This window comes from Carcharhinus amblyrhynchos, chromosome 23 (assembly GCF_965287045.1).
Source record: "Carcharhinus amblyrhynchos chromosome 23, sCarAmb.v2.hapA, whole genome shotgun sequence".
Classification (NCBI taxonomy): Eukaryota; Metazoa; Chordata; class Chondrichthyes; order Carcharhiniformes; family Carcharhinidae; genus Carcharhinus; species Carcharhinus amblyrhynchos.
This window is the reverse complement of record NC_137346.1, coordinates 46,054,267-46,066,364: the sequence shown is the minus strand read 5'-3', so window position 1 is coordinate 46,066,364 and position 12,098 is coordinate 46,054,267. Positions and strand designations below refer to the sequence as shown.

The window sequence follows — 12,098 nt, the reverse complement described above, 5'->3', positions numbered from 1 at the left end:
GTTGCCGTGCGAGTCCTTAATATTGACCCCATGAAATCTCATGGCATCAGGTTAAACATGGGCAAGGAAATCACTTACTGATCACCATGTATCGTCTTCCTTTGACCGATGAATCAGCATTCCTCCATGTTGAGCAACACTTGGAGCAAGCACTGAGGGTGCTAAGGGGACAAAATATACTCTGGATGGGGGATTTCAATGTTCACCACCAAGAGTGGCTTGGCAGCAGCATTACTGATCGAGCTGGTCGGGTAAAGGATATAATGGCCAACTTAGGTCTGCAGCAGGTGGTGAAGGAACCAACAAGAGGAAATAACATATTTGACCTCATCCATACCAATTAGCTGGTTGCAGATGCATCTATCCATGACAGTATTGGTAAGAGTGACCACCGCACAGTCCTTGTGGAGACAAAGTCCAGCCTTCACATTGAGGATAACTTCCACCATGTTGTGTGGCACTATTACCATGCTAAATGGGACAGACTTCGAACTGATCTAGCAACTCCAGACTGGGCCTCCATTAGGCGCTGTGGGCCATCAGCAGCAGCAGCGGAATTGTATTCTAGCACATGTGTAACCTCATGGCCTGACATATCCCCCAATCAACCATTACCATCAAGCCAGGGGATCACCCCTGGTTCACTGAAGAGTGCAGGAGGACATGACAGGAGCAGCACCAGACATACCTAAAAATGAGGTGTCAACCTAATGAAGCTACCAAACAGGACGACTTGCGTGCCAAATGGCAGAAAGAGTAAGTGATAGACAGAGATAAACAGTCCCACAACCAACGATCTAAGCTCTGCAGTCCTTCCACATCCAGTGAAGAATGGTGGTGGACAATTAAGCAACTCACTGGATGAGGAGGCTCCACCAATATCCCCATTGTTAGTGATGAGGAGCCCAGCACATCAGTGCAAAAGACAAGGCTGAAGTATTCACAGCAATCCTCAGCCAGAAGTGCTGAGTGGATGATCCATCTTGGCAGCCTCCAGCATCTCAGATGCCAGTCTCCAGCCAATTCGATTCACTCCACGTGATATCAAGAAACAGTTGGAGACATTGCATACTGCAAAGTCAATGGGCCCTGATAACATTCTGACAACAGTACTGAAGACTTGTGTTCCAGAACATGCTGCTCCCCTAACCAAGCTGTTCCAGTACAGTTAGACCACTGGCATCTACCCAACAATGTGGAAAATTGCTCAGGTGTGTCCTGTACACAAAATCAGGACAAATCCAACCCGGCCAATTACCGCCCAATCGGTCTACTCTTGATCATCAGTATAGTGATAGAAGCAGGTCATCAACAGTGCTGTCAAGCAGCACCTGCTCAGTGATGCCCAGTCTGGGTTTTGCCAGCATCACTCAACTCCTGACCTCATTACAGCTTTGGTTCAAACATGGACAAAAGAGCTGAATTCCAGAGATGAGGTGAGAGGCCCTTGACGTCAAGGCCGCATTCGACCGAGTGTGGCATCAAGGAACCCGAGCCAAACTGGGATCAATGGATATTGGGGGGCAAACTTCCGCTGGTTGGAATCTTACTTGGTATATAGGAAGATGCTTGTTGGGGGGCAGCCATCTCAGCTCCACAATATCTCTGCACCACCCTTCAGGGTGGTGTCCTAGGCCCAACAATCTTCAGCTGCTTCATTAATGACCTTCCCTCCATCAGAAGGTCAGAAGTGGGGACGTTCACTGATGGCTGCACAATGTTCAGCACCATTCGAGATTCCTCAAATACTGAAGTAGTCCATGTTCAAATGTGACAAGATTTGGACAATATCCAGGCTTGGGCTGACAAGTGGCCACACAAATGCCAGGCAAAGACCATCACCAATAACAGACACTCTAACCATAGCCCCTTGACATTTGATGGTGTAACCATCACTGAATACCCTACTGTCAACATCCTTGGGGTTACTATTGACCAGAAAGTCAACTGGCCTCATCACACAAACACAGTGGCTACAAGAGCAGGTCAGAGGCAGAGAATACTGCAGCAGGTAACTCACCTTCATACTCTCCAGAGCCTGTCCACCATCTGCAAGGTACAAGTCAAGTGTGTGATGGAATACTTCCCACTTGCCTGGATGAGTGCAGCTCCAACAACACTCATGAAGCTTGACGGCATCCAGGACAAAGCAGCCCACTTAATTAATCCCTCCACCACTGACGCTCATTAGCAGCAGTGTGTACCATCTATAAGATGTACTACAGCAATTCACCAAAGATCCTGAGACAGCACCTTCCAAACCCATGACCACTTTCTTGAAGGACAAAGGCAGCAGGTAAATGGGAACACCACCACCTGCCAGTTCCCCTCCAAGCCACTCACCATCCTGACTTGGAAATATATTGCCATTCCTTCACAGTTGCTGGGCCAAAATCCTGGAATTCCTTCCCTAAAGGCATTGTGGGTCAACTCACAGAACATGGACTGCAGCAATTCAAAAAGGCAGCTCACCTTCTCAAGGGGCAACTAGGAATGGACAATAAATGCTGGCCAGCCATTGAAGCCCATGTCCCACGAATGAATGAAAAAAAGATCTGTTACCTTTAATCTGGGGGGAAAACCTGGGGAAAAAAGAGATGTATATATTTGAAGTGAGGCTGGGAAAGGAGACTGGGTTAAAGACTGCCAAGTTTGATCACAGAATTTGCTGGGTACTGATGAACACAGCATAATTAGTGTTGAGCATATACCTAGATACGAGAAGCAAAGGTATGCAGGCATTAGATGCAAACAGAATTGGCTATCATGCCTACAGAAGTCATATAGTCTGCCAGCACTCACAGATAAAGAAAGAAAGATTTTGGCACCATAACCAGATAACTCAAAGCACTTCACACTTACTCCCAGTAAGCATTTTTGAGGTTGGCAATGTGGGAAATGTTAGAAAGGTTGTGCTCAGCAAGCTGTCTCAAACAGCAATGAGATATTGCCCAGTCTATTTTAATATTGATTGAGGGATAAATCTTGGCCGAGACGTCAGATATAACTCCTTGATTGGTCTTTGAAATAATGTAATAGGATTGTTAACGGCCACCTGAAAAGTCAAACTGGGCTTCAGTTCAGTGTCTCATCTGAAAAATGACACCTGTATTAGGGACTAGTTCAGAAACTCTAAGGTATGTAATGAAGTTAGCCCCGAGTATTTCTGAATTTGGCATTAGTGTGAGTATAAACTGTTTCACACCAGGTATGATTCTATTGACTCACTAGGAAACTTTTATTAAAACAAACTTTATTTAACAACATAGTTAAAATAAAACAAAAATAATTGGCAAAACTTTTAGCAATTGAAATACTCAAACATGACAAGTATAATTGCTAGTTATTAATTCTAATTTAAGCAATATCTCCATAGACGTAAACTCCTCTTCAGAATCAGTTAACATGATACACAGACTTATGTGGGTTTCTTATCCTCCAGCCTTTTAAACCCACTGACCTGAGGTACAGATACACCTGGCTTCTTAAACAGCAAAACTCCAGAGAGAGTGATAGAAAATTCCTCTTGTCTTTTGCAGACCTCTAGAGAGCGATACCTATTTCCCAGCAGGTCCCAGAGTTTGATTTCCAGAAAGAGAGAGAAGAGCTGTTGCTCCTTTTCAAATTCAAGCTGCAACCGACTGCATGTCTCTCTATAAGCCTAGCTTCCCCCATTCACATGACTCCTTTTATCAATCAACTGAATTAAACCTAATTCTGAAACCCGAGGAGACAACCCAAAAAATAACATTACTAAGATTAAAGCAAACACCCCAGTAAGTACGAGCAATTATTCTTCTGCATGCTCAGCAGCTTGGTTGCCTGGAGCAGACAAAGTGGCACTGTAATCAAAGCTCAAGTTTAAAACATTTGTTTCACAAGAAACATAATTCAAAATACATTTCTTAAAGGCACAGTATCATCACACCTGCAACAGTGCCCATTGTGATTTTTTGCTGAAGTCCTAGAGGAGAATGTTATAGGGCCGGTAAGAGTGGGAAACGTGGCAAGTGGGGTGACTTAATTGGGCAGAGCCAAAATCTCACTTTCTCAGTGGCAGGTTTCAAATCTAGAGATTAAGTCAGCTGTATGTTTGTGGTGGGTCAGGACTCTCACCATTCCATAGTGATTCCTACTTTATATGCCATGATTACTCATTATATTAAAAGTTTTTGTAATTTTGTGCTACCTTCAGGAATTTTGTGGCACTTGGTTCATGTTAGTTTAAAGGTGCTGTGTAACAGTCAGCTTTTGTTGTTGTGTCTGATGTCAGCGGTTTTCCTTGTTGATTTCTAGGGCTTAATGGAAAAGAATAATGGCATCTTGCATGGAGTCTTCTAAATGGCAAGGGATGAGAGGATATGTAGTGGGGTTCGGGGAAAGGAGAAATTAAATGGGAAGGGGCCAGGGTCCTGGGGTTGAGGTGGTGTCGTAGCAGTGAGGTGGTGGAGATAGTCAGTCGAGGTATGAAAAAATGGTACCAAAGGGTGGCGTTAATACTGTCCACGTGGATCCATCTTGGCTTGTTGACTGGCAGTGGGTGGAAAAATGTAGTTCAAGCCCAGATTAGACATGATCATATTGAATGGGGATAGGCTCGACGGACCTAATCTAATCCTGCTCCTTTTCTTATCTTGTGTGACTGGCAAAATCGTTTGAGGGGTTTGAGTTCACCTACAATATTTCAGTTATCTCCATTGAAAGTGATCTGAGGCCATGTCCTTTTCAATGCATAGAAGGGAGGGCCAGTGAGCCTGCAAGTTCAGCCGTGTCCCACAGTGTGGTGAGTACAACATTGGACAGTAACATGAATATTGAATAAAGAGTGAACAGAACGTACCGCATTGTTTCTTCTACAATAAAGAAATGTCCCTAACTCCCCTGTGACTATCAAATTGTATAAAACATGAGGCGTGCTTGTATATTTAGCTCTCTATCTTAGTCTCAGCAAAAAGCAATGGCACACATGGATAAAATGAAACCAGTGTAATGTGAAATATTTACAAGTGAAATTTAAAGGCCACCTTTGTACTCTAAGTTATATATTGATGACAATGGAGTTGAGCAAAAAGGTTCTGGCTGTGATGCACAGGAAGCTATTCGTCCAGGAGGCTCTTTTCTAACCCACTTGTACATGCTCATTGTCAGCAGATGGCAGGTCCATCATTGGAAAGCTTCCCCTGCCATGTGATCGCATGTGTTTCCTGATAATGCCATCAGAACTTTAAATTTGAATTGGATTCACATGGGAACAAGCAAAAAGCAAGTGAGCAGAAGTAACGCTCACTTATGGTTCCATCATCAGGAAAAGGTGGCACAGTGGTCAGCACTGCTGCCCCACAGTGCCCGGGACCCGGGTTCAATTCAGTCTTGGATGGTTGTCTATTTGGAGTTTGCATGCTTTCCCTGTGTCTGCGTGGGATTCTTCCGGGTGCTCTGGTTTCCTCCCACACTCCAACAATGTGCAAGTTAGGTGGATTGGCCATGATCAGTTGCTCCTTAGTATCGGGGGATTAGCAGGGTAAACCTGTTGGGTTACGGGGATAGGGCCTAGGTAAGATTGTTGTTGGTGCGGGGCCGAATGGCCTCCTTTGGAACTGCAGATATTCTGTAAGACTAATCGTACATCGCGGTTCATATTTCAACCCTTGGAGTAGGATTGAACCTGGAATCGGGTGACTGCTATCAACTGAGCCAGTTGACAGTACATGGCTGTGAATGCAAACTGCTTGGGTTAGGTGGCTAAGGCTCCTGATGCATGAAAAAGTAGCACAGCAAACACTCAGTATGCTCAAGAAAAGGGAAGTTGAGAAAGTTACTGTTTTGGGGGAAAAAATGAGATGAATGTTTCTTGGTATGAGGGACTTCAGTCATATGGATAGATTGGAGAAGCTGGGATAGAAACAGCAGGGCCTTGACAGTGTAGGCTGGGGGAAAAAAATGTTTCCATTGGTGAAAGGTTTGAAAATTGGAGCACACCGATTTAGTGTGATTGGCAAAAGAATCAAGGCACCATGAGAGCAAATAGTTTGGAACTAGAATGCACTGCCTGAAGTATGTCAAGAAGGCTAATTCATTTATGGCTCTCAAAGAGAGTGCACTATCGCCTGAAAATAGGAAATAAACACAAAGTGCTGGATAAATTCAGCAGGTTTGGCTGCATCTAAAACAAATGGGGCTAGCTGAATTGCTCTTGTGGAGAGCTACCCCAGACTTCATGGGCTGAATGACCTTCTGTTTGTAATCATTCCATGATTCTTTCATAATTAATCTTGTTGATTGGTTTCCGAGACCTGAAATTACAAGTGACTTCTGTGATGTTTGGTGAACAGAAGCTAATTTGAGTCGAGTCAATAAAGTGATATTATATTTTGCTATTGATTTTCTTTGAGTCATTTCATTGAGCCTGGAGTATCCTTTAAAGCAAAGCCCATTGATCCTTCTCAACCTAAACATTTGAAGTTCAATTTAACATTTAAGAAGCAATGGGTCTCCAAAGGGACTGGTATCAATTGATTATATGTCAGGACTGTAAAGTTATAGTTTAAATCACAGCAAGCATTCAGAATGCAGGAAACCTCTTTGTGTATAACTGCACAATATCTGTGTAAATACTACTTGTTTCTACAGAGGTAACAATAAAAGCACTTAAAGAAAAAATCAAAGAATATGAGCAGACCTTGAGCAGCAAAGCAGAAAGCCTTGCACTTGAGAAAGAGCAGAAATTACAGAATGACTTCACAGAAAAGGAAAGGTGAGTTAATTCATCTTTTTACATTTCATTTTTTACACTTTTTTGTTGTGTTCAGTCTGTTGGAAACGGGTATTTCCATAACAGTTTCTGGTTGAAGGACTCATCAGATTATAAAGTTATTTTCTCCGTTATTGTAGTATGATTGACTGGCGGCAGGAGGTCTGTTTTTATCGGTAATGCGTGCAGAATGTCCCTCTCTTACTGCCGTATAGCATTGCCCCTGAGTGGTTTGGTTAAAAACTGATAAAACATGTCAGCCTGTGGATGCGACAGCTGCAAAGTTGGTTCTGAAAACTCTTCAATGGGACTTAATTTTGGGTCTGCATATGTTTGCCAAATAAGCCCCTTAAACAGGAATGCTATTAGACTACTCCAGCTCACAGACTTTTAATATAACTTAAATTGCATTTATATTTCTTTTTTGATGTTGCTTATTAAAAAGGTGTCAATTGCTTTTGATTATAACGTAGCATTATTGTTTGCCTTAAAAATACTGCAGTAAAGAATGATTCTGTGGCATGCTTAGATGAGCATAAAGGCTTTGAATTGTGAGACCAGGTTTCATTTCCTTGGTTGACAATGCTCTGGCACTTGATCAACACCAGCTGTTGGTGAGAATGTGTAGCACTTGAGTGTAGGTGAGATCCCCATTCAAAGGCAGGAGGAGAAAACCTACATGGATTATAGATTACTCCCCCCAGACTGTGATTTTCATGGTCACCTGTCACTCCCTCAAGATGGGGGTGGTTGACAAAAATACAGTGTTAAGTAGTATATTAGTAGCATGGTGTGAGCTGGAAGTAAGGAATAATGACACTGTACTATGAAATAGACTTGTTCTTAAGTTGAATTTCTTTGGCAGTTTTTATTAACTGATTTTAGGTTATTTTATTCACTGGTAACTCAACTGGACAATGCAATCATTTGTTCTGTGTGAATCATGTTTTAGGCTGCTTGTGTGTCTCAGTAGTTCTCATAATATTGATGTTTATAGCACTGATTTACGTTACTTGGCAAGAATGAATAAAATCAAGCCTATAGATGCACAACAAGCATCTAAGTTGTAAGAGTTGTTATGTCTTCAAATTGTAAATATCTGTTTTTTCATGTTAGTAGGTAGATGTCATTGTTCCTTGTCACAAATATTCCTTGTCTCGCTCCTCATTGTTAACCTGAGTAGAAATTTCCATTATTCAGGGACAACCTTTTGTTGTCATGGCCTGGTTAGGCCAGTAGAATCAATTCTACAGCTGCATCAAATTTCTGAATCTTCAGATCCCAACAGCCCAGCCAGCATTGTAGCATTGAGTGTCTCACTGCACAGAACAATAGGTTTGCAGATTTAGTTGGGATTAGGGTGGACATGTTGCAGCCACTGCTCTATGAAAATTTGAAAAATAATCTGCTATATCTTACTTTAGTACTGTTTGCAATTGTATATATGTACAGTATTTGATTTTTGCCTCTTTCATCCCCACATCATACTCTTTAATAAAAATATAAAGGCTACACTGACAGGCAAATGAAATCTGCATGCTCGAGTCTTCAGCTGCTGTTTTTTATCTTGTTACTGCTGGAGCTTAATGCAGCAGAAATCACAGCGTGCACCTCCTCTGAGTGGGTCACAAATAAGCCTGTTGGACTCTAACCTGGTGTTGTGAGACTTCTTACTGTGTTTACCCCAGTCCAAACCGGCATCTCCACATCCATAGGAAGTAGTATGTCAGCCTAGAACTTGGGCTCATCACTGACTAGTACTTGGCAGCATATAAAGTTTTAACTTCAAAATAATTTCAGCTAATATTAGAAAACAGTGAATTAAAGGGGAGAACAAGGATAATATCCTAAAATAGTATTATTTTGTTTTCAGATAATAGTGGACCTTGTGTTCCAGTATTCTGTTATTACGTAACCGTTTGTGTTCCTTGGCACCTCTGTTGTGTCAGGAGTTGAAAATCAGCAATAACTCTTTGTAAACAAGTTAAAGGAAACCAGCAGTTGTGAGGTTTATAATCTTTATAATGTTGGAGTAATCTGTTTTGAAAGATTGTATAGGAGCATTCCCTTCAAATTGATTGGAGAGACACAAGATTTACAGGGAGATGCAGTATCTTTGTCATGATGACCTAGAATGAAGTACTGATGTGATTCACTGCTGGTTATATCATTGTGCTGCACGCTTGTAAACAAATTAAAAATAGTTTGCTGAGCCAGTGCTTTTATAATGGAACCATTTAATAGTGAGACAGCACAGGAACTTAAAAGAAACTGGAAATAATTACAACTTCAACAGATTTGAAGTGCAATTATTGTTAAAAGTGATAAACCAAAAATGAGCAGATTATCAAATTGGAAAGTCTTAAAATATGAATGACCAAAGGGAAGAAGTCAAAATAATAATTTAGATAAATCTGGATGAAGCCATATAGGTATATTTTTCTAGTCTTGCCTGCCAGAGGAATCATTGTGGGAGGGACAGACTATTTAAATATCCATTGATCTCAGGTGGGAATAACTGGTTTTGCAGTGGGCGCGACTGGAAAATCTGCCCGTGGCCTTTCTCATATAGATGATGTATATTCAATTGAAATTACATTGCTTATGGACTCTGACAGTTGCCTTAATATTTAATTTATCTTACAGGAAGCTGCAGGAGACTCAAACATCTTTGGCCTCCAAATTTGAGGAGGCTGATCACAAGGTTCAAGTTTTACAGACAGGTAAGAGGATGATTTTGATGCTGTGGCTCCAGGGTTTCATGTGCCTCACTGTCTTGGTGAGCATGCGCTAATAATACTGAGTGTATTAAAATGTTTTCAAATATGTACATAACCTTTTACATCTTGTATGTCTTCAGAGGTTAAAAACAGTTTTATTAGAGGTGTTTGAAGCATTGAGGGATTTTGTTGGAATAGGTAGAGAAAAACTGTTTCTGTTTCTTAATAGATAACTAACCACAAGATATAGATTTAAGATTATTGATCTAATTAAGATTAATTAGGATAATTAATCTGGGGAGGGTAACAAAGTTTGCTGATGACACGAAGATGAGTGGGAAAGCGAATTGCGTGGAGGACGCAGAAAGTCTGCAGAGACATCTGGATAGGCTGAGTGAGTGGGCAAGGATCTGGCAGATGGAGTATAACGTTGGCAAATGTGAGGTTAGTATAATGGAATATTATTTAAATGGTGAAAAATTACAACATGCTACTGTACAGAGGGACCTGGGGGTCCTTGTGCATGAATCGCAAAATCTCAGTCTGCAGGTGCAGCAGGTGATCGAGAAGGCGAATGGAATAGAACATAGAACACTACAGCACAAACAGGCCCTTCGGCCCACAAGTTGCGCCGATCACATCTATACCTACCAAGCCATAGAACTATCTGTAATTCCTAATGCCATTAGATTCCATGTACTTATCCAGAAGTCTTTTAAAAGACCCCAGCGAGTTCGCCTCCACTACCACCGACGGCAGCCAATTCCACTCACTCACCACCCTCTGAGTGAAAAACATACCCCTAACATCTCCTCTGTACTTGCTTCCCAGCACCTTAAACCTGTGTCCTCTCGTAGCAACTGTTTTAGCCCTGGGAAATAGCCTCCGAGAATCCACCCGATCTATACCTCTCAACATTTTATAAACCTCTATCAGGTCGCCTCTCAACCTTTGTCTCCCCAGGGAGAAGAGACCTAGCTCCCTCAACCTATCTTCATAAGGCATGCCACCCAATCCAGGCAACATCCTAGTAAATCTCCTCTGCACCCTCTCAATAGCTTCGCATCCTTCCTGTAGTGAGGCGACCAGAACTGCGCACAGTACTCCACGTGGGGTTTGCCCAAGGGTCTGATAAAGTTACAGCATTACCTCCCGACTCCTCAACTCAATCCCTCAATTAATAAAGGCCAGTACACCATACGCCTTCTTGACCACATCCTCCACCTGTGAGGCCGATTTAAGTGTCCTATGGACCCGGACCCCAAGATCCTTCTGTTCTTCAACCCAGCTAAGACTCCTACCCTTGATATTGTACTCCTGCATCCCGTTGGTCCGGCCAAAATGGACCACTACACATTTATCTGGGTTGAAGTCCATCTGCCACTTCTCCGCCCAGTCTTGCATCCTATCTATGTCACGCTGCAACTTCTGACATCCCTCCAGACTATCCACAACACCACCAACCTTCGTATCGTCAGCAAACTTACTAACCCATCCCTCCACTTCCTCATCCAGGTCGTTTGTGAAAATGACAAACAGCAAGGGTCCTAGAACAGATCCCTGGGGCGCTCCACTGGTGACCGACCTTCATGCGGAAAAAGACCCATCCTCAACCACACTCTGTCTTCTGCAGGCAAGCCAGTTCTGGATCCAAAAGGCCAAAGCCCCTTGGATCCCATGCCCTCTCACCTTCTCAAGAAGTCTTGCATGGGGGACCTTATCAAACACATTGCTGAAGTCCATGTAAACCACGTCCACTGCTCTTCCTTCGTCAATGTGTTTAATCACATTTTCAAAGAACTCAACTAGGCTCGTAAGGCACGATCTGCCCTTGACAAAGCCATGCTGACTATTCCTGATCATTCTAAACTTCTCTAAATGCTCATAAATCTTGTCCGTCAGAATGTTGGCCTTTATCGCGAGGGGGATAGAATATAAAAGCAGGGAGGCCTTGCCACAACTGTATAGGGCACAACTAGAGTACTGTGTGCAATTTTGGTCCCCTTATTTGCGAAATGATATATTGGCCTTGGAGGGAGTACAGAGAAGGTTCACCAGGTTGATACTGGAGATGAGGGGGTTAGCTTATGAGGAGAGATTGAATAGATTGGGCCTGTACTCATTGGAGTTTAGAAGGTTGGGGGGGGGTGATCTTATAGAGACATATAAGATAATGAAGGGGCTAGATAGGGTAGAGGTAGAGAGATTCTTTCCACTTAGAAAGGAAACCAGAACTAGAGGGCACAGCCTCAAAATAAGGGGGGGGGGGGTCAGTTTAGAACAGAGTTGAGGAGGAACTTCTTCACTCAAAGGGTGGTGGATCTCTGGAATTCTCTGCCCATTGAAGTGGTGGAGGCTACCTCGCTAAATATATTTAAGTCACGGGTAGATAGGTTTCTGATCGATAAGGGAATTAAGGGTTATGGGGAGAAAGCGGGAAAGTGGATCCACTTCAGATCAGCCATGATCTTATTGAATGGCAGGGTAGGCTCGAGGGGCTAGATGGCTACTCCTGCTCCTATTTCTAATGTTCTTATAATTGGGAAATCGTTTTTAAATATTTGAAAAATTCACTGAACATCACATAGCATTTATTGCTATGTTTCGTTGCTGTTGTGAAGGTGGTG

The 12,098-nt window shown here is 42.6% G+C and overlaps 1 protein-coding gene across 5 annotated transcripts in view; it reads left to right on the top strand.

Moving 5' to 3' along the window:
• cux1a (cut-like homeobox 1a) overlaps positions 1 to 12,098 on the top strand; it is a 507,476-nt gene that overhangs the window by 289,921 nt on the left and 205,457 nt on the right. For all 5 annotated transcript variants that reach the window (XM_080211032.1, XM_080211029.1, XM_080211030.1 and 2 more), the window contains exons 6-7: positions 6,631 to 6,754; positions 9,398 to 9,474. In XM_080211032.1, the coding sequence (XP_080067158.1) occupies positions 6,631 to 6,754; positions 9,398 to 9,474 (201 nt within the window). The remainder of the gene's footprint in view (positions 1 to 6,630; positions 6,755 to 9,397; positions 9,475 to 12,098) is intronic.